This window comes from Poecilia latipinna, unplaced genomic scaffold, assembly GCF_001443285.1.
Source record: "Poecilia latipinna isolate Pla-1442-1.1 unplaced genomic scaffold, P_latipinna-1.0 Scaffold305, whole genome shotgun sequence".
Classification (NCBI taxonomy): Eukaryota; Metazoa; Chordata; class Actinopteri; order Cyprinodontiformes; family Poeciliidae; genus Poecilia; species Poecilia latipinna.
In genome coordinates this window covers 126,892-148,386 of record NW_015112921.1, presented here as the reverse complement: position 1 = coordinate 148,386, position 21,495 = coordinate 126,892, and the positions used below count along the sequence as shown (strand labels likewise).

The 21,495-nt window shown below is 39.2% G+C and overlaps 2 protein-coding genes across 4 annotated transcripts in view; one reads left to right on the top strand and one right to left on the bottom strand.

Annotated features, from left to right (window-relative positions):
- The window catches only part of LOC106948732 (ectonucleoside triphosphate diphosphohydrolase 7-like), a 15,824-nt gene extending 8,625 nt beyond the window's left edge, over positions 1-7,199 (top strand). The window contains exons 6-14 of the mRNA XM_015034572.1: positions 944-1,047; positions 1,181-1,240; positions 1,322-1,470; positions 1,553-1,719; positions 2,958-3,159; positions 4,072-4,191; positions 4,272-4,357; positions 5,394-5,555; positions 6,694-7,199. Coding sequence (XP_014890058.1) covers positions 944-1,047; positions 1,181-1,240; positions 1,322-1,470; positions 1,553-1,719; positions 2,958-3,159; positions 4,072-4,191; positions 4,272-4,357; positions 5,394-5,555; positions 6,694-6,910 — 1,267 coding nt within the window. The 3' untranslated portion in view covers positions 6,911-7,199. The remainder of the gene's footprint in view (positions 1-943; positions 1,048-1,180; positions 1,241-1,321; positions 1,471-1,552; positions 1,720-2,957; positions 3,160-4,071; positions 4,192-4,271; positions 4,358-5,393; positions 5,556-6,693) is intronic.
- LOC106948733 (CREB3 regulatory factor-like) overlaps positions 7,037-21,495 on the bottom strand; it is a 42,706-nt gene continuing 28,247 nt past the window's right edge. For 2 of the 3 annotated variants that reach the window (XM_015034573.1, XM_015034574.1), the window contains 2 exons: positions 20,131-20,259; positions 18,057-19,053 (listed from right to left, as the gene is read on the bottom strand). In XM_015034573.1, the coding sequence (XP_014890059.1) occupies positions 18,938-19,053; positions 20,131-20,259 (245 nt within the window). In that variant the 3' untranslated portion in view covers positions 18,057-18,937. Of the gene's footprint in view, positions 7,408-18,056; positions 19,054-20,130; positions 20,260-21,495 lie in introns of those variants that run through there. The other variant, XR_001425236.1, reaches the window with a different exon arrangement.

The window sequence follows — 21,495 nt, the reverse complement described above, 5'->3', positions numbered from 1 at the left end:
AAACAATTTTTAAAATAAAAAAAAAAAAAGGGTTTATAAAAAAAAAGTTTCCCACTTTCCCCCCCCCCCCCACTGTATCAGGGGAAAACTAAGAGCTTGTTCTCAAATGTATAATTATTACAGTGACTAAATGCAGATTTGTCTCTAATCTTAACTAGTTTACTTTAGGGCTGCAACTAACGATTATTTTTGGTAAGTGAAACAATTAATCGAGTAATCAGATAAAAAAAAGTCACATTCTGCAGATTTTTCATCAAAACACTTAAGCATATTTTATGCAATATTAAAAATGCATAAGAAAATGCAAATAAAGCAGTAATTAGATTCCCTTTCTAAATAGGAGAGTAAAAGGCTTACTGCCTAAAATGTAATAAAATATTTTTTTTAGTTCACATTTGATCATTAGGAACGGATGGATCAATCATTTTACCATTAACATGTGAAAAGCTCATTTTGTTCTGCGTGACTTAACATCAATACAGTGTGAGGCTGATCTGTTTGTTTTTTTAATTAATAATTGCTTAGTAAAAGGTGCTTAGCAGGAGATTTTTTAACAGAATTTGAACCAGATGAAGCTAAAACTGAGGAGTTTTGGGTGGAACACATTTTTCAGAAGGTTTAAAGGTTTAAACATGGATTTATTTTGATAATAAAATATATAATATATTTTGTTCAGTTTTGGCTTAATTGCTGCTCTGAGTATGTTGTTCTTTGAACACATGGACTTCTGTTTGAGTCAGTGTTCTCCAGTTAACGATTAATCAACTACTAAATTAGTTGACAATTATTTCAACAATTGATTAATCACAATTAAAACAAATAATCGTTTCAGCCAGCTCTTAGTTCATAACAAATATCTGTTTTCTTACTATCTTTTTTTGCTAATATTCCATCTCTTGGAACCGTCAGTGTTTAATCCAACGCTGTGCCTTTCCATGTGTAGCCAGCAGGCGGCCATCTTGGAGGACCTAGTCATGGATGTTCCTCTGGAGTTTGACTTCCTGTTTTCCCGCTCACACGCTGAGGTCATCTCTGGGAAACAGGAAGGTACGGTGCCATGTTTTTCACATCTTAGCAGACAGAGAAACAGTTGAAGGTGCATGTTGCTCTGTAAACTTCTGTGTAGTCCCTAACTGTGTTTTATTTTCTCATCATGTTCCTGTCGCCTTGACGACATTAGGAGTGTACGCCTGGATTGGCATTAATTTTGTCCTTGGTCGCTTTGATCATCCTGATGAGGGTGAGTTGGAGATATTAATGTAATCAGACGGAGACGATGGCTGATTTTTATAAAAAAATCTAAAAATCTTCTGTCAATCAGAGGACGCAACAGTTGAGGTGACAACTGGGTCGGAAAACCAGCCGCCAATCAGCAGGCGCCGCACAGTGGGCATCATGGATATGGGCGGAGCCTCGCTGCAGATCGCCTATGAGGTGCCCGGTGCCATCACCTTCAGCTCGCCACAAGAAGTAAGGAAAAGCAGAAGCTGGACCGGTCCGACCCAGACGTTTGGGTCCTGTGATTCAGTTTGACGCTCCCCTTGTTTTCCAGGAGGAGGCAGGAAAGAGCGTTCTCGCCGAGTTTAACCTCGGCTGCGACGTTGAGCAAACGCAGCATGTTTACAGAGTTTATGTCACCACATTCCTGGGCTTCGGAGGCAACATGGCCAGGCAGCGCTACGAGGACCAGCTGGCCAACAGCACAATATCCAAAAACAGGTGAGAGGCAAAAGGTGTTGATTTGTTACCACAAAGAAACTTCCTCTGTGCTGTTTGATAAAATAGTATCAATGGTAAGAGAGCAGGAAATCACTGAGGAGTGCCTTTACTTCACCTTCCATTAAAATGAGCTAGTTTTTAGCTTTGCTTCAAGGGAATTCAGTGTTTCAGCAGTTCTGCTGTTTTCTGGAAGTCTGTTCCACATTAGAAGAGCATAAAAACTGAATTCTGCTTCTTCATGTTTGGTTCTGATTCTGGGGGGCAGAGCAGATTAGACCCAGAAGATCTGAGTGGTATTTTGGTGCTAAACCATTTAGTTATTTATGCTCTGTCTTCCTGGTTTTAGTCAGGATACAAGCAGCAGCTAGAGGATTGATTTGCTGGACAGACCTAAGGAGACATTGTTGCAGTAATCAATGCGTCTAAAGATAAACGCCCGGTTGAGTTTCTCTAGGTTTTGCTGAGACATTAGTTCTTTAATCCTTGAAATGTTCTGCTGGATATGGAAGGCCGACTTTGTAACTGTCTTTATGTGGCTCTGAAGCAGGGGTCCCCAAACTTTTCCCTGCGAGGGCCACATATCTGTTCCTTTCTGTGGTCGGGGGCCGGTCTTAGTTTTTGCAGTAAAAAAAAACAACGAAATTCTTGTCGACGGGGGGGGAGAGAGACGACGACACTTTTGGATAGATTTTTACCCAGAATGCAAATGGAAAAAACCGTGAGTGAAACGGTGACTGACGAGTATATATTCCATTGAGGGAAAGTAAGTTTCACATTTGCTCAAAAGCCCCCTGGTGGTTGAAGAAAAATCCACATATAAACCGGAAAATACAATATATGAAAAAACACTGAATGCTCTCTGGTATGAGCAGGCGGGCCGGATCCGGCTTTGTTCAGGGGGCAGGACCAAATGACGTGGCGGGCCGGATCCGGCCCGCGGGCCGTAGTTTGGGGACCCCTGCTCTGAAGGCTCAGGTTAGATTTTCAGCCTGATTTTCACTGTAATAAAGAAAACTGTAATCTTCTTTAGATAACAATTTCACTTTGGTTTCTGTTCACAAAATTATGTCCACACATTGATCTGTTCTGCATTTATGCATCTACTTCACAGTTATGCTCTACTTTGTACATATGGTAGCAAAAATATTTTTCTAGTAAAACTATGATTAGGATTCAGGCTGAGTGCTGATGAAATATTCAGCTTCCAGGTCAGTAAATGCCTCCATGTTCCTGTTCAGGTTTCTGACCACAGAGACGGGCCTGAGTGAGGAGAAGCCCTACCTGGACCCCTGTCTTCCGGTCAGCATGTCTGACACCATCACCCGGGGCAACCACACCGTGTACCTGCGGGGCAGTGGCGACTGGAGTCGGTGTCAGGAGGCAGTACGACCCTTCCTGGGCCTCCACAACGGCACCATGTCTCCACAGGGGATCTACCAGGTACTACCGATCAATGTGTACGGCACTTAACAGTTGTGCGTTTGGGTTGTCAGACGTTAAAGGGACAGTGTTATGTAAAATCGAGTTTTTTTGAGCTTTACATTATGTTAAGTGTTTTATGCATGTTTTAGAAATCCTTTAATCTCCCATGGCAACCACTGTTTGTAGAAATGCTGCCTTTTTCCTCAAGTCTCCAGCTGAGTTTCCGCCTCACAGTCCATCCCTCCACTGCACCTTCTCCACTCTGACCCTTCAGACTAGCGGCAGCAGCTGTTAGCAAACTGCTGGTGGAACTGTGTGTCTGCTAAACTCATCATACAAGCTACTTTTGAGTGTAACATTCCTGAGATCAAAGTCAAAGCATTAATGGAGAGATTTTGTTGTGATGACGTTCTGAAGGCAGAGTGTTGGAAAGAGGAGCTGTCTTAAAGAGACAGAGGCCCAATTTCAAACCGTCAATTTGCAAAGTAACATTTCTTTTAAGTCATATTATAACAAGTGAAGGTAACAGTTACTTGGTTGTGCCATAAATTGGAAATTTGTGCCTGGAAAATACACAATATGCAGAATTTTTACTCAAGGTTTGGAAAAGTATAAAGGTCAATTCAACTATTTTTTTCTGGAACTTTGTGGCAAAATATTTATATATACAAACTTTATTTACAATAGCACTGTCTGAAGATCCATCTGTCTAAACGTATTCTCATAAATTTATGTAAAAGTTGTGACTTTTTTGTCACTTTTTGGGAAAATGTGAAATTTTAACATGAGAATATGAATAAGATCTGCTAAGGATCCCTCAGTTCATGTTTCCCTTCATGCTGTTTTCGTTCCTCTCACTGATCAGTCTGTTCTGATCTGTTCCTGGAGCAGAAATAAACGATGGCTAACTGTTAGCGCTTTGCTCTGCAGGCTCCCATCAACTTCAGCAACAGTGAGTTTTACGGTTTCTCTGAGTTCTTCTACTGCATGGAGGACGTGCTGCGGATTGGCGGACAGTACAACAGCGACAGATACGCTCAGGCTGCAAAGGTACTGAAACACACAAGCTAAATAAACAAGCAGTGCACTGGATTATTTAGCTGAATATCTATTTTTATTATTTTTAACAGGACTACTGCGCCACCAAATGGTCAACCTTGAAACAGCGTCTCGACAATCAGCTTTTCTCCCAGCAGGCGGACATCAGCAGGCTGAAGTAAGTGGCTGACTCAGTCTCATCTGTCGCTGTGTTTTCTGTCACGTTTCCGCTCTGATGGGATTCATCTTTGTTTTACTGGGAAAACAAAACACTGAAACCTTTAAAGAAAAGAAGCACAGGTTGTTTGTACTACTGTATCCAGGCAGCCTGCAGAACCTGCTGTGGATGCTAATGCTAGTTAGCATGGCCACCGTTTGGCTGCGCAGCTGCAGCAAACCTGCAATCTTCAGCTTGAGTGGGGCAGGATGTGGGCAGCGCCTACATGAGCATGATCATCGCTGGGTTACAGTGGGGCTCAGAAAGCATTTTTTAGATTAGCATTGCACTTTGGTATAAAGTTTAGCAACAAATCCAAACTCTTCCTAACTGTTGGACGTCAACATCCTGGGCTGCAGGTTTGAACCAAGATTATTATGATGACATAAAACTAACAAAATACCAAAAACTGAAATTAAAAATTTTTTTTGTTAACTGAAATACATAAAAATGGTAATTAAAGGGTAAAAACTATAACTGTAACTATATTGTGCGTTTCTAAAACTAACTAAAACGTACTGAAATTATAGGTAGAATTGGGTATAATACTCTTTGTTTTTGTGTTTATTAATCTATTTAACTGTCTTTCAAACTGATGTGAAATAGATTTTTTTTTCACACACAATCTTGATGCTCCTCCTGGTTAGGGCTAGGCTGCAAAACGTTGGAAGAAAGAAACGCAGTTGGTTGTTCAACACTAATTAAAAATATTTTTTAAAACTAGTATCTTCTGTTGAGTATTCATCACCCAGTCGATGTACATATAATCATAATACTTTGATGTGTCTGAATTTTGCACCCAAAAATGAACCAGTGTGTAAAAACTAATAACAACTAATGACAACTAAACTAAACAACAGGTAACTAATAAAAAGTAGCAAACACACTCTAAAAACTAAGTAAAACAAACTGAAATAGACAAATAAAAAGTCACAACAAAATAAAATTAAACTATAATGAAAGGATGTTGAAACCCTGCTCTCCTCCTCTTCCTCAGGTATCAGTGCTTCAAGTCAGCCTGGATGTATGAAGTCCTGCACTCCGGTTTCCGCTTCCCCTCCGACTACGCCAGCCTGAAAACGGCGCAGCTCGTTTACGACAAGGAGGTGCAGTGGACTCTGGGGGCCATCTTGTTCAAGACGCGCTTCCTGCCTCTCAGGTATTTAAGTCAGAGCTGCTGCCTTCGTTTCCACAGGCCGCCTCTTCACATCCGTCTGTTTGTGATGTTCTATGCCACCGAATCCCTTTCCGATCCAGTACTGAGTAAAATTGAAGCTGGTATTGGCGATACCGATCCGATACCGATACTTTGTGCAAAAACTCTTAATTTTCCTGTTAAATAAAAAAAACAAAAGCTGTAGTTCAAATAAGGCTGTTGTAAACGATTATTATAGTAATTTAGTATTCTATTGATTATTCTTATGATTAATCGAGTAATCAGATAAAAAAATAGAAAAAGTAAAATATTGGGAAATTCTTCCCTAACAGCAATACTAATATCGGATATCAACATTGGCCCGATTTTCATGTTTGCACATCATTTTTTAATTTTCTGTTATATAGAGAATTAACCTATAACAACAATGACTCACTTTTTAAGTTAACCTGGACAAAAATGATGCAAAAACTATGAAATGATAGTCAAGCAACAGGCTCACAAAAATGCCTATTTTTTTAGTTTATGGATGTTTATTGATCCCCCATAAATGATAAAAACCTGGACATTATCATCAATCAATTAAACCCCCACGAACAAACTGGAAAATTGGCCGTTACGCTGTTAGCACTTAGCAACACCCCAGAGGTGGAAGCGAGAGCGCTGCGCAACATAATCAATCACCAGGCCGAAACACGGAGCGCTAAATAAAAAAAAACATAATTTAACGAAGCTTCAAGGCAGATAATTGAGGAATCGCTAGAGTCCTAAATTCAAATCTTCCTAAAAACAACCTGGCGCATCGCTCTAGTATGTTAATTTTAAACTCAGATAGCAGCCTCATGTACTTCAGCTAGGATATTTTAACAACAGCAGAAAGTCATACAGAATATGTGAAAACGTTGCAAACTAAAATAAAATGTGTAGAGTAATAACCCTACTAAAATAAATCCCTGTTTGGGCTTTACACACATTACACACCTACCAAGCGGAAGAAAAAGTAGCTCCCATTTAGGCAAGACCTCAAAAATGTAGTTACTTTCTAACATGCTCTTGTTGATAACACTTGACTGAAGTATTGAAACTTAGATTTAAGAATCGATCGGAGTATGGATATTTCAGTACCGGTATGTCTGTGCAGGGATCTGCAGCAGGAGTCGCTGCGGCAGGGCCACCCCGGCTGGCTGCGGCCCTCCTTCGTCTACAACCACCACCTGTTCTCGCTCTGCCTCCTGGTGGTGGTTCTGGCCATCCTGCTCTACATCCTGCGCCTGCGGAGGATCCACCAGCGGGAGCTGCGGCAGGTGGAGGTGCTGGATCTCCTCTGGGCCGAGGAGGGAGAGGCGCTGCTGCCCTGAGAGAGACGCGGCGCGCTGCTGCGCTCTCAACTCGCTGTGAGTGTCGAGGAAAATGTGACGGGACGGAGTTGGTCCAAAACCCGATGAGCCAAGAAACCAAACTCGCCTGGATATTCAGATTTTTGATCGTGCAGCGATGCAGATGTTGTCCAGGTTCATCTTCTTTTCCTGCATGAACAGAATCACCTGAACGGCTGCATCAGAGCCACATTTTAGAGTTTTTTCCTCTTTCTGATCCTCATTCCCTTCAAAAACAGGACGAGTGTTTATAAACCTGGCTTTGGTACAACCTCAGTTTTAATGACTCCTTAATAAGATCGAGATTTCTGGTCAGAGGTTTACATCCACTCATCAGCATAAACTTTTATTGATTCATTTTAGTCTTTAATTAATTAGAAGTTAGGTAAACACGTTTGATTTTGTTGTTTTCTTCTAATTCAAACAGGCTTAAACACACACACACACACACACACACACACACACACACACACACACACCTTCCCACCGGTTAAATGTTCTGCAGCGATAAGTAGAGAAACATCATGTTTCTTTATTCACCACAGGCATCTGGTGTAATTCTGGCTGCACATTTGATCACTCTTCTTGGTAGAAATTGTAGACAAAAATCTTTGGGTCAAATTTGCATAGATATATTTGGAAGCATCATACTGGTGCATTACTAAATAATAAAGAAGCAAAACTTCCTCTAGTTTATCGTAAATCAACAGCGGAATGGACACAATTTAATGAGTTCTAACATTTATAAAAAGAAGTGTGGTCCAATACAAACCTCTGAATGGCTGCTAATGGTGTTCAAACAAAATGACAATTAATTCAAATTAGTTGCAATTGTTGTTGAAGTTGTTTATTCTTCTATCACCAGTGAACAGCTGAAATAAATTATCTAAGGTTCAAAATGAACGACATTCTTGCATAAAAATGGGTGTATGTAAACTTCTGACCACAGCTCATCCAGCGTCGTCTGAAGGAGAAGGAAGAGACTCTTTTACCATCGTTTTCATTGTTTTTATTGTTTTAAACACTAGAGTTGGTTAAAACGTCGACGATGTTGAGCTCAGCCACAAGCGACTGAGCTGTTCTAACCACCATCACTGTTGTCTTATTTTGACCAAGAAATGCGATCGTCATTCCTTCAGCGCAGCAGCTGCAGCCGTCAGTCTGCAGCCTCCGTTTCATTCCAGCAGAAGAAACGACGAGGCTTCAGAAACCAAAACCAGATTTCCTGGAAAGAAAGAAATCCTGCAGCAACAAAACGATCCCCGATACTTGAATGACCTTTCAAAGCCATCTTCCTCCTCCTCCTCTTCATCCATTTCATTTAGAGCAAAGTCTGACTCCAGAAGCATTTCACTAAATATAGTATCCTTGTTCTATTGGCAGGTTTCACTCATAACAACAAGGCAAAACTGTCTCATTAGTGAAATAATCTGCCAGTGGAATTTACCTCCAATTTTAAGGAATTTACTTAAACTTCTATTTCTTGCTGAAAAGTTACTTGTTAGTTTTGTCTTATTTCAAGTGCACTAAGATATTTGCACTAGAAACTAGACAGACATACTTGGAAATATTTTGTTTTTGCAGTGAACAGTTGGTTTTGGTAGGGAGCTTGTCTGTGGCCCAACAGGATCCACTTTCAACATTTTTTTTATTTTGTTTAATAAGGAAAACAAGCCTAACCCTCAGGAAAGAATGTTTTCTTCTCCAGTCTCCACATCGACTGCATTCTGTTTGTGTTTTGATATAAAGTGAGTGTTTCTTGTCTTGATGGATGATGTAAACAAGTAATCAGGAACACTTCCTGATAAGTTGTGTAATGTGTTGACCACACAGTGGGAGAACAGCGTTTTCCTCCTGCCATCCAGGAACAATCTGGTCGTTTTCTCTCGGAAACGCGGGAATGATTCATCCAGATGATGATCCTGCTGTTCCAGGGTCAGAGTTTGGCTAAAGGAGAAACAGAAACAGTTCTCTAATCTTCTCGGACTCTTTGTCGTCTTTTTTTCATGTCCATCACCATCATGACGGGGATTTTCTGGTTCAGCTGCTTCTTTATTCTCAGAAATTTGTGAGAAAAAACATGAAATTTTCTGAGATTCAAAAGTCAAAAAAAAAAAAAAAATTCTCTGAAATGTTTGACTTTTCAAACTCAGAAAAGTCCAAAGATTTTTCTAGAACATTCTTAATCTTGCCTCCTCCCAAAGGACCGCTCTTCACTCTCAGCTGGGCATTGTGCAATTTTAGACTGTAAGGAGAAAGTGTTTCTTTTCTAATGTTTTTAATTGAGGTAACATAAATGTGAATTTAAACATTTCCAATCCAATAAAAACGAGGAGAAACTTGTGTTGTCGCCGTGTTTGCTGAATTAATTCCACTGGATAATTTGGATTTTATAGCAAAAATAAAAATGTTATCAAACAGGATCTATTTTTTAAATTAATGTATCTAAAATTTAAGCTATAAAATGTTTTAAATTCATTACAGGTCTTAGATTTAGTCATGACAGAACTATTTAATATAATGTATTTTATGTAGTTTTTATTTTTTTAAGGATTCTAAAGTACTGCGACAGACTGGCGACCTGTCCAGGATGTACCCCGCCTCTCGCCCGGAACGTTAGCTGGAGATAGGCACCAGCACCCCTCCCGACCCCACTGAGGGACAAGGGTGTTCAGAAAATGGATGGATGGATGGATTCTAAAGTACTCGGGATATGTATTTGTATATTTTCCCCTCAGAAATAAATTATATTATTTTTTCCACACTTGCTATAAAAAGAAGCCATCACATAATTAATTTTTCTCCTCAAGTGCTGAACCAGACTGTTCCACTGTCCAATAGATATTTTTTATGTCCCACATTTAAACAAAACATTTTCTAAGAGGAGCGATTTTTATTATTTGTAATTGAAATATGAGGCGGGTGCAGTACCCCATAACACCTGCAGGAGGTGCTCCGCTGCGCTCTTGAGCTCCAGGTGAACATTTCAGTCCTGATTCCTTAAATATGAAGCAGTTCTTCTTCCTCCTCTTCTTCTTCACTCGCACCTCTCGGTTTCACACATTGAAACTCCTAGAAATAAATTAGCAAGTCAAGAAGGATTTCTATTTTTTTTTATTATCCCACGTGCTTCTCAAATTATCACTAAAAAGTAATTAAATTTAACACATAATATAGACTTTAATTAAACGCAAAGGAAAAACCCAACTCCAGATTTTTATTTTAAAAATATACTTTAATACAACAGCTGCATATAAATATTAAAATATACATTATACAGGTGTACAGTACACTCACACAAAACAAGAACAAAAAATATTAGGCTTCTATTTGTACGGCACTTTTTTTTTTCCTTTCAACCATTTTCTTAAAGGTTATTTACTGATGAACAAGTTGTACATAAAGGTGGGTTAATGTGTTACCAGGTCCAATGTGTTACTGGAATATTGTGTTACTGGTTACTGACAGACAGAAGGTGTAATGTCAAACAGGGGTTTGCTATACAGTATATGACATAGTGGAATGTAAGTTTAATTCTCGGTTTTCCTTCCCTCCCGCCGTTCAGTGTGTTTTCAGACAACCAAACAGCTTTGGGATGATTTGCTCTCTGCAGGACACGCAGCTAGCCGTCACACAGTCCATCTGGACAGAAACCACTGACTTGGTTCTGGTTAAAGCCACCAGGCGCCTCTGCTGCCTGCACGGTAATCAGCAGGACGAGCGCCTGCGTTTTCAGCACTCTGGCCACAAATTAGCACAAACTCACAAGCAGTTGCTGGTGAGAAAGGTGAAGGAAATGTGTAAGGATGTCTGAAAGACTGAAAAAATAAAGACGCTGTTAGTTAAGCGGAAAAGCAGCTGGATACTGCTTTACGACATATTTCTCCTGGTTTCTAATCTTGGCTCTGGGCGAATTAGGGACATTGTAAATAGAAAAAAAAAGTTGTAATCCTAAACTAAAAATCTCAAATTTGGAGATTGTCCTTAGAAATTTTATGGAAAAAACAATGAAATTTCACCAAAAGTCGAAGATTTGCAACAAAAACTCTAGAAAAACGAGCATTTCTGAGCTCCAAAAGGTGAAAATTTGCTAGAAAAGAACTCAGACATTTTGAGATTAATCTCAGAAATTTGCAAACAAGACTAAGAAATGTCTGAGATTAAAAAGTAAAAAAAATATTACTTTTCTCTTTTTTTGTGCAGATTTACAGTTTTTTGCTTTGCAATTTTTCAACTATTCAAACTCAGAAATGTCAAAATTGTTTCTAGAATATTTTTGAGATTAATCTAAAACATTTTTCTTTTCTAGGAAATTTAAAGCTACTTTTTGTTTTCTATCTACAACGGGCCAAACACAGTCATACTTTCTCCCATTAACTTGGATTGTCTCCGGTAGAATTTCAACAGGACCAATCAGCGAACAGAAGAAGTTCTGATCGACGACGTCGATATTATGTTTTATGATTATATTGAAGGAACTGAATGAAGTTGTTCAGTCCGTGTTGGCCATGCTTACAAACATTGAATAAACATCTACAGTCATCTTGTTCAACTCAGAGCTTCCCTCTATGCAGTGGAGGATGGTTGTTTACACCGCAGACGCATTACATGCGTCATGGCCAACAATTAGCCACTGGGTAAAATTTAAAACTTTCACCAGAGTTAACTGTAATACTAAGAAAATGTTCAAATTGTTAAAGCCGCGATCTGACTTCAGAAAGACGTAGAAGCAGATGCCAGGCCTTTCAAGGTAATGTTTCCTTGAGATGTTTCATCTCTGTTTCAAGGAACAGAGATGAATCTCCTCAGACGCCATGAGGAGCCGTGGGTCTAAGCTGACAGCGATGCGGACCACCATCGCAGCAGGTGGCAGCAGCGCTCCTCCATAGCTGTCAGAGCAGAGGCGATGCTGAGGATTAAAAGGTTCCTACTCAAAGCCCGAGCCTGAGCGTGGGGGGGGCGGCTCCTTTGAAACCAGAGAAGCCTAAGCGTCTGTGACAATGAGAGAGCTGGAGCAGAGTGGGGACAGCCACCCGGAGGTCAGTGGCGTCCCACCAGTGTAAGCTTACTGATATGTCTATTCAGCCCGCTGGCTCTACTGGTGCTAAAAACCCGCTGTGCCATCAGTCCAACCAGGGGTGAGCTAAGGACTTCTTTAGGTGATTTTCTGTTAAAACGTTATAGACAGGTACTAGATTTTATTCGCTTGAGGACCAAAACAGCTACATTTGTTACATTTTTAGCTGGTGTGGTTCCAAAACCAACTGAAAAATCCGTTCCCCTCCTTGCCTGTGGGGGCGCTGCCACAAAAACCACTGAAAGAAAACCTCAGAAGAAGACACAGAATGCAACTTCCTTCTTCACAAAATGTAAACAAAAACGGAGAAGCGGTTGTAGGATTTCTGTTTTGTCTTTGGCAAAAGGTCATGAAACATTTCTCCCGCTAGCGCTGAACTCTCTGGTTTGTTTTGGTTGTATTTACCCAGAATGCCATGCGCTACAGTTTGCTTCCTGCTTTTGGAACGGTCTCTGGTTCCGCTTAGCATTCACACTTGCTTTTAAAGCCCATCAGAGTTCACTTCAGTCAAATCGAGACTGAGGTTTGTAGAAGGACCGGAGTTCGCTTTTTTGGTTCGCATTAGTTCGATTGCGCGTTCACACCTCCCCAAAGGAACCAAACTTTCTAGACAAATGAACTGGAATTTGATTAGAGCGGATTAAACATGGCTGCTGTGAATGCGCCCTAGGAGTAGATCACTGTCTTTGTGTTTTTATTTAGTGTAAATCCAAAATAGAGAATCAAAAACACCAATCTCAATCATTTCAAAGCAGCAACATTCACAATGGAAGAGAGGAAGAGGAGAACAGAGGCTGGAGGCGGTGCACCACCAATAATCTTCCTGTGTGAAACACTGAACTCATAAAGCTTCTCCTGTAAAAGTAAGAAATTAGTAGAAAAGTAAGGAAGTGTAAAAATATAAAACAGCCTCTTCTAAAACTCCTGAACTAGAAACATTTTACACAGCAAAAACAAAAAATCTTACCAAGTATTTCTGTCTAGTTTCCAGTGCAAATATCCATTGCACATGAAATGAGGCAAAACTAACTTGCAAGTAACAATATAGGCGCTTGTTTTAAGTAAATAATTCTTGAATATTGATGAAAAAGTTTTAGTTCCACTGGCAGATTATTTCACTTGAAACAAAAATGTGTTTTTATAAGTGAAATAATCTGCAGTAGAACTAATACTTTATCAATATATTCAAGAACTTAAAACAAGCTTCCATATTGTACTTGTAAGTTAGTTTTGTCTTAAATGTTCTAAGATATTTGTACTTGGTAAGATTTTATTTTTTTCAGTGTATATGTGTTTTGTTTCACACAGGAAGAAGGCAATGTACTGGTGGTACACTGCCTTCTACTCCATTTTCTGTGTATATAAACACTGGCATCTCTCTAAATAACCATCCAATGGGAACATGATGAAGGTTTAAATAGTAAAAAAATGTGGGTTGTTTGAACCACCATGATGTTTTTCAGACTGGACTTGCTCAGACTAGCTGTTAGCTTTAGCTTTCAGCACAAACTAACAAGGATTTTTACAAAATGAAGAGTTATTTAGTTCAGATGTGACAGGCTTGCTTTCTTTTACTTTGTTCGCTGTAGTTCATAAACTCAGATCATCAATTGTTTTGTGATAGTAACAACAAAACAGCAGCAGGTTTCCTCACCCATGAGCTCAGTTCAATTTCTATGCAAATATAAACAAATGTAGTGATTTCAACAGCTTTACACTCTATCACTTAAATATTTTTAGGAGATGTAACTCGGACTCGGTTTTCCCATGCATGTGAGAATCTGAGATTTCCAAACTGTTTACATCTCTCTGTCCCTGCCTGACAGTGGCATCCAACCAGGAAGCAGGAACTGTCCAGTTTCTGCAGAGTCACAGTCCTTATAAGGTCTGAGCTGCAGCGTGAGTCTGTGGCTCAGATGTGAGCGTCAGGAGAACCGCATCAGGAAACTGTTGTGTTTTTCTTTTTCTTTCTTTCCTTTTCAGTCACACATAAACAGGAACATTTCAGGAAAAGTAGCTGAGGAATGTGAGCGGAGACAAGAAGCCTCGCCAACCGAGGCTCCTCCCCGTTAAAGGGATATTCAAAGTTACAGTCAGTGAGACAAAAATTCTCCGCATGATGATGCCTTCGGACGCATAAAATCTGCTGCCATGTTTACTGTGTACACTGTACAACATTTGAAAATGAAAGTCCACCTGCTGCCTTGAAAATGCAATTTAAGTCGACAAGAAAATTGTTTTGGTTTTAACTCAGAAATTAAAGTTCATGAAGTTGATTTAACAACAAGAGACAAGGTGTCTAAACATTGTTTTTTAAGTTCATTAATCTTGAATTGTGAGTTTTAACTTAATGCTGCAATTTAAACCAAATAATTATTTCACAATATGCAGAAAAAAAAGTCCTCACCTGGTTAAAGAGCCACATTTCTCTATTATTTTACTCACAATATTTAGTTAAAATAACAACTTATTTTACTTTAGAATAATTTTAATTTTTGTTTCAAATTGCATGAACAAAATTTCTGATCTGATGATGAATTTTATTAAACTTCACAATGAATTCAGCTCAGAAACATTTAGTGTGAACAGGACTTTATCCTCAGGCTTTAAAATAAACATTTTCCTTAATAAAACACCAGAGTCGGATCAATGTGACGCACTTCCATCTCAGGATACAGAAACATGTCGCTAAGCTTTCTGGGAAATAGTTCCCACTCCTGTCTTTTTCTCCTTTCAGTTTTTTAACCTAAAATCTCAGTTTATTCAACTCCTGGAGGTTTGACTAAATTATACAAAGGTAACACAGCTTACTCTGCAAGTTTATCTTTCACAAACTCACATTTAGGTTAAAAATCTAAAACTTTAAATTTATTTGACTTAAAGAGTAGAAGACAGTAGACACAACTAAATGCAGCTCAAATGTTTTACAGTGTAAATCTGGAGTTAAGTTATTTTACTTTGTTTAGTTTTTGGCACATAAATATAAATGCACGCAGCAGATGGATTTTTGTGTTGCAGCTGTGGAGGAATGAAGTCATCAGGAGAAACGGGAACCTGAAACTTAAAACTCCCACATGGCAGGAGGCTGAGCAGCACTTTAAAACTCTGCCATGAATTCAGATGTTTCAGTAATAATAAGAAAAAATAAAAACAATAAAATTCCAAGAACTTATAATATGATGAGGACATAACTGTATGAGAACAAGGTTGAATAAAGTCACAGCATTACGAGAATAAAGTCATAATGTTAAGACTTTATTATCGTAATGCTGTGACTTCATTATTATGTTATTTCGGTTTTATTCTCATAATATTGTAACTTTTTTCTCGTTCAGCTGCGACTTTATTCTCATGTTAGTTTATTCTCATAATATTGTAACTTTAGTTGTATTTTTTACTTTCTAAATGTGGCTCTAATACGTCACTGTAAGTTATGAAAACAAAAGTGAAAAGCTTAAAGCAGCTTTGGTGAGTCCTGATTTATTGATTTCTGCACTGCCTTACTTTTGGAGCAAGCATTTACGTTCGCGGTATTCGTTTGACACAGGAAGATTATTGGTGATGCACCGCCTCCAACCTCCATTTCCTTTGTAAATAAACACTGGATTCTGTAAATATTTGCTTAATACAACTGTGATAACAGTTCAAACGTTTCCAGAAACTGTTTTTAAATGTAAAGTTTTAAAATTTCCAGCCATTTTCCAGCACCATCCAGTAACCATGTTAACTTGAATGCCATGTATATCAAATAGAACTTTGAAATTTGACTCTTTGATCATAACATCACTTAATTTTTTCTGCTTCCATCAAAGGAAAAAAATAACTTGCATGAATAAAAATCAAATCCGTTAGATTTAGATTTGCATTTTGGGCCTTTCATGAGCGTAATGAACTCCTCCACCACAGCTCTCGAATGACCAACATCAAGCTCTGCAGGAGGGGAAATGTTTCTGTACGCTTTTCAGTCAGGAGGGGAACACATTGAGTTGGAACACAGCAGCTATGCGGGCAAAAAGCAGGAATAAAACGTCTTTCCTATCATATGAGATGTTCCAGTAGGTTTCGTGAAATCTTTTTGTTTTACTGTTTTGGCTGACAGGCGATGAGACGTTCCTTCTCCTTTCTCAGGAGCATTAAGCGTGGCACAGCAGTCGTAGGTGAGGTTTGTGACGCTCACAGGAATCAGGATCAGCTGTAATAACACAGGCCCCTGTGGCTTTAAGCTCCAGGCACTTCAGAAAGGCATTATTATGCAAGCAAGCCGCCACCAGCAGCGTGTGCTTGCAGGACAAAAACCCAGTCAGCAGTTACTGCCTCATGCTTCCGTGCTAGATTTGCATTTCTGTACATTTTTTTTTCATCATATAGTAGCACCATACTGACACAAACCCAAACTGTCTTTTGCTCGGAAGCAGCAGGCACCTTCAAGTCTTTGAATCGATATCTGTTTTTGCAGAAAGGTGCCAAAAAGTCTTTTTTTTTTCTCTTTTCGAGGATTTAAAACCCTCCTCAAAGGTGCTTATTTGCTCTTACCACAGTGCAATTCAAAGGGTCATTGACTATCTTTTCTTTTTGTTGTGTGTCCAATAGTTTTTAGAGAGCTTGGACAGGTTGGTCTACAGCTTCAGCAAAGACCACAGACAAAGGCAGATTTCAAAAATCCTCAAGAGCAGCACCCACTTAGTGGGCCGCCGCGTCGTCGTCAAGATAACAACAGAATCAAAACATCGACAGAAACAAACAGAAAAATAGACTTATTTGCTGTCTAGATCTACAAGTGTTTTCTCTATTGGTCATTGCAATTCAGGAAGTTGCGCTACATAACCAGGCCAGGGGTTGAGCCGAGGGCGAGGGAGGCAGCGGGGACGTTTTCCCTTTTTTAAATGAAGCCACTGCAGACAAACCGGAGAAGCATCAGGCTTCTCAGCTACAGATGGAGAATTAGCCAGGCTAATAAAATACATATTATAACGATAAAGTTACAATCAGAGGTGCAGACGATCAAAATGCTCAAATGTGAAATGCTTCTTTCTGCTGCTTTTGTTTTAAATGTATTTTCTTTGCATATATTTGTTTATTCTTTTATTACACTTTGTTCGATAAAGACAAACTCAAAATGCGTTCCAGTTGTGCGTCTTTGTTGCTCCTATTTATAAACTCGTCGCTCGGCCACCGCACTTAAGTTAAATAATTCTTTGGTATTTTTTATTTAATAAGAAGTTAAGTTAACCTGAAACAGGTCGTTTAATCACTTTAGTGCAAATATAAACTGATGGAAGTTGTTTTAAATAAATGTTACATTTGATTGCACTGTCGTTTCTTCTTACTAGTCACATAATTTAAACAGAATCGCAAAACTCTGAGTAAAAAAATAGATTTCTGAATTAAAAATCGGTTTTGTATTCAATGTAACCCTAAAAATTGTAATCGAATTTAATCGATTGCTAGAAACTGAAGGATTTTCTTCTCTAGTCATAATATTATAAGAAAAAAATTGTATAACAATAAATTTGAAATAATTAGAGAATAAAGTCGTAGAAATACGAGAACAAGGTTGTAACACTAGGAGAATGAAGTAGACATTTTATGAGAACTTCTCCGAAAAATTAAAAAAAATTAAAGTTATACTTTGGTACAATAAGAAAATACTTAATTTTTAACAGCAGCATCAAATTATTATCAGTAGCAGGAAACGATGCTTTAAACCCAAACAGAAGAAAAAAACATCTTCAATAACGACTTTATTCTGGTGATATGGCATCAGGTTGGTGATGTTATATTTCATGGTACTAATATTGTGATAACCATAAAAAAGATGTTAAAATATTATTTATTATTCTTTAGGTAACAGAATTGATGGCGCCACAAATACTGCTCTTGAAAAATATTCCTATTTCAAATAAACTTCAGATGTTTATCACTAAACTGCACATGGAGGCTTCAATTAATTAGATTTTTGGATTTACTGATATTTGTTTCTGCTGTTGGAAAAAATGGGAGAAAATAGTAAAAATACCATTTCAGTCAGTTTTTTTTAGCATAAATCAAAATTTGTAAACGATACGATAAATGCCTGCCCCTAATTGCATCTTCATTGTTTTAATGTTATGACTTTATTAAAAAATAACTTGTAGAAATATGACAACAGTCACAGTATTCTGATAGTTTTTTGTGATCGGTTGACGCGGCTGGTCTGGTTGTGATGTCTCAGCATTACAGTAGTTACAGTTGTCTTTGGTCAGCTTAAATTAAGGTGCCGTTCTCACTTTCGGTTTTAGCTCTGCTTTCGTTTTGATGCGGTGGAGACGAACTGAAAGAAACGTGACTTCGCAGAGACGGGGGTTTCTTAAAGCTCCAGAGGTTCCTCTGTTTCCGGGTCCCTCAAGTGATTTCATCGGAGCCCAGAGGAATGAGAAAACACATCCATCCACCTCTTTGTTTTCTGAAACCGGGCTCCTCTCACTTCCTGGTTTCTGAGCTTCCTGTGTCCTCGGATGCCCCGTTGCCCTCGGCTCACTCACCCGCCAACAACTACGTACGACTATCTACAAAACAGTGCAATGTCTATTCATAGGCACAATGGGATACAAATACAGCACAGGGAGGGAAACAGAAGCACTATACACTCTCATACAGTATGTTACACATACACCCACCCACACACACACACACACACAGACGGACAGGACACAGTAAAGATATCAGCAGCAGTTCTAGCCTGGTGGTGTTTGCGGTGCAGCCTGCAGCGACAGGGTGCTGCTGTTGAAGGAGAGCAGGATGGAAACAACCTCCCGTCTCGGTTTCTTCTTTCCCAGCCTCTTCTCCGCTCAGCTCTCACTCCGATGTGCGCAGGGTGAGAGCAGAGGAGCTGCTTGGCCAGGTGGGTGCTGGGATGGGAGGGCATGGAGAAAAAAACGCAGGCGCTGGGCAGTTTAACCCGCCGCCTCGTCTCCGCCCTGCAGCGACTCCTTACGCTGGTTCTGACCGCTCGCGCTGGCATCCAGAATCCTTTGCACAAAGTCTTTGGTCCGCCCAGCGACTAGGGGACCTACATGTGACAGACAACACCAATTAAAGCAAGCAAGAAGGAAAGAAAACGAACAACAGATCTAGGACTACAACGATTAATCAGATTAATTGATTATTGGTCAAGTAATTTAAATCGATTAATAGTTAGTAAACTCTAAAAAGGGCATTTTGCTAAAAAACAACACTCCTAGAACTCTAATTAAGTAAAAAATGAGCATGTTACATTTAAAAGAAAAGAAAAAAAACTGTGGCTGCCAAAACGATTAATCAGATTAATCGTGATGAATCAATTAATGAAGTAATTGTCAGCTAATGTAGTAATCAATTAATCCTTAACTGATAAATATAAACTCAAAATAATGCCATTGGTTGAAAGAACAACACGCTTAGAGCCGCAGTTAAACCAACAAAAATTACACTCTGCGTTTAAAAGTGAAAAAAAAAAAAACTAGGGTGGAAACGATTAATTGTGATAAATCGATTAACAAAATAATCATCATCTGACGTATATAAACTTTAAAAAAGCCTTTTGCTGAAAGAACAGCACAGACGTTAATCAAAAATCTTTACATTTTGCATTTAAATAAAGACAATCAGATTAATTCTGATCAATTGATTAATGAAATAATCGTCAGATATTTTAGTAATCGTTAATCCTTAACTGACGGATATAAACTCTAAGTATGGGCCATTTGGTGAACCCAAAAGCTGTAATTAAGCCAAAAAAAAAAAAAACATTTCGCATTAAAGATTTAAAAAACCCTTGTGCTCCTCAAGAGGCATAAATGTAGCTTCACCTGATTCAAACTCTGTACAGATAATAATCCCCAGATCAGCGCTACACTGTATTTATTTTATGTTGAGCAGAAATGGTTGAACTTTCCAAACGCTGATGTTAGTTGAAATCTTTGCAACAAATGAAAATACTAAAGGAATAATAAGGCATCGCATTTTAGGCAATAAAATGTTTATTTTCTTATCTAAAAAAAGAATTATTTGCATCTTTTAACATATTTCTAAAACGCCAAATCTGCAGAATGTGCCAGTTTTTTATCGTTAAAGCGATGATGAATCTGGGAGCATTCCAGCATCTCACCGCTGGACTCTTTGAGGATGTCTTCGAGACGTTGGGTCATTCCACGTTCGTCTCCGTCTTCCTCCTCACTGCTTTCCACCCGCCGTCGGATCACCTCCTTGATCCGCAGCAGGGCTCCCAACAGGTTTTCTGAAACATGGAAAATCGAGATCCAAAGGTGAGCAAAGGTCAAATTTTGAAGACGAGTTTCTCAGGGTGGTTTCGCTCCTGTTAGTCTGGTGGAGTCGGTTCGGTTACGGAGCAAAACTGCAACATTTGTTACATTTTCAGGTGTCAAACAATCCAAACCTGTTCGCCTGTTTTCTGATCGCCCGATCAGGAGAACCTGTTCACCTCCTCACCTGGGGGTGGCGCTGCACTTAGAACTACTGAAGGAAACGACACAAAAACCCCAGAAGAAGACACGAGCAAAACCTCCTTCTTCACAAGATGCGGCCAGTAGGGTTTCTCTTTTGTCAGTGATGAAAACTTTGGTCTCGGTTCGGTTCAAGTGAACCCTGGCGCCGTTTGAATGCATATGTGAATACCAAGTAGCTTGCTCCAAAAGCAGGAAACAGACTGTAGCGCAGGGCATTCTGGGTAAATTCAACCAAAACATACATAAGAGTCTAGCGCTAGCAGGAGAAACGGGTTGTGATTTTTTTTTACCAGAGCCAGAAGAGAAATCCTACAACTGCTAAAATTTGAAGGCATTTCATTTATGTTTCTTCTGTGAAGAAGGAAATTTTGCTTCTTCTGAGGTTTTTGTGCCGTTTTGTTCACTGGCTCTTGGTGCAGCGCCACCACAGGCGAGGAGGTGAACAGGTCTTTTAATTAGTTTGAATCGTTTGACACAGTGCAGTGTGAAAGCGAACCACTCCAGCTGAAAATGTAACAAATGTTGCAACTTTTATCACCAGTTGAACCGAGTTTAACGGACTATCAGGCGCGAAAAAACTCTTGACAGAAACTTTCTACGACACAAACAATCACATGGAGCCTGAAAACTTTATGAATTAATTATCCAGGGCACAAAGACAATGATCAGTAGATTGAAAGCTTTCCTAAAGTTAAGCAGCAGTCTGAACTCTGCTTTTCCACCTTAAGATCACCAAGAAGCCTGCAGAAACTCCCGTCTCGCGTGGAAGAGGCATAAAAAGCTGACGGCAGTTATTTGAAATAAAACAGGTCGTTTCTTTGACCAATGTTTGGGTCGTTTTGTGAAACTGATGGGGGTCAGAATGACCTGGATCTGACTTCAGCAGACACCAGAGCAGATTACAGCAAAAGAGTTGCTGTAATTTATCCTGTTGTTCTGTTGTGGAAGATCCTGGATTGGGAAATGCTGGCGGCTTTCTGGAAATCTCAGATAAAGGTCAATTTCTT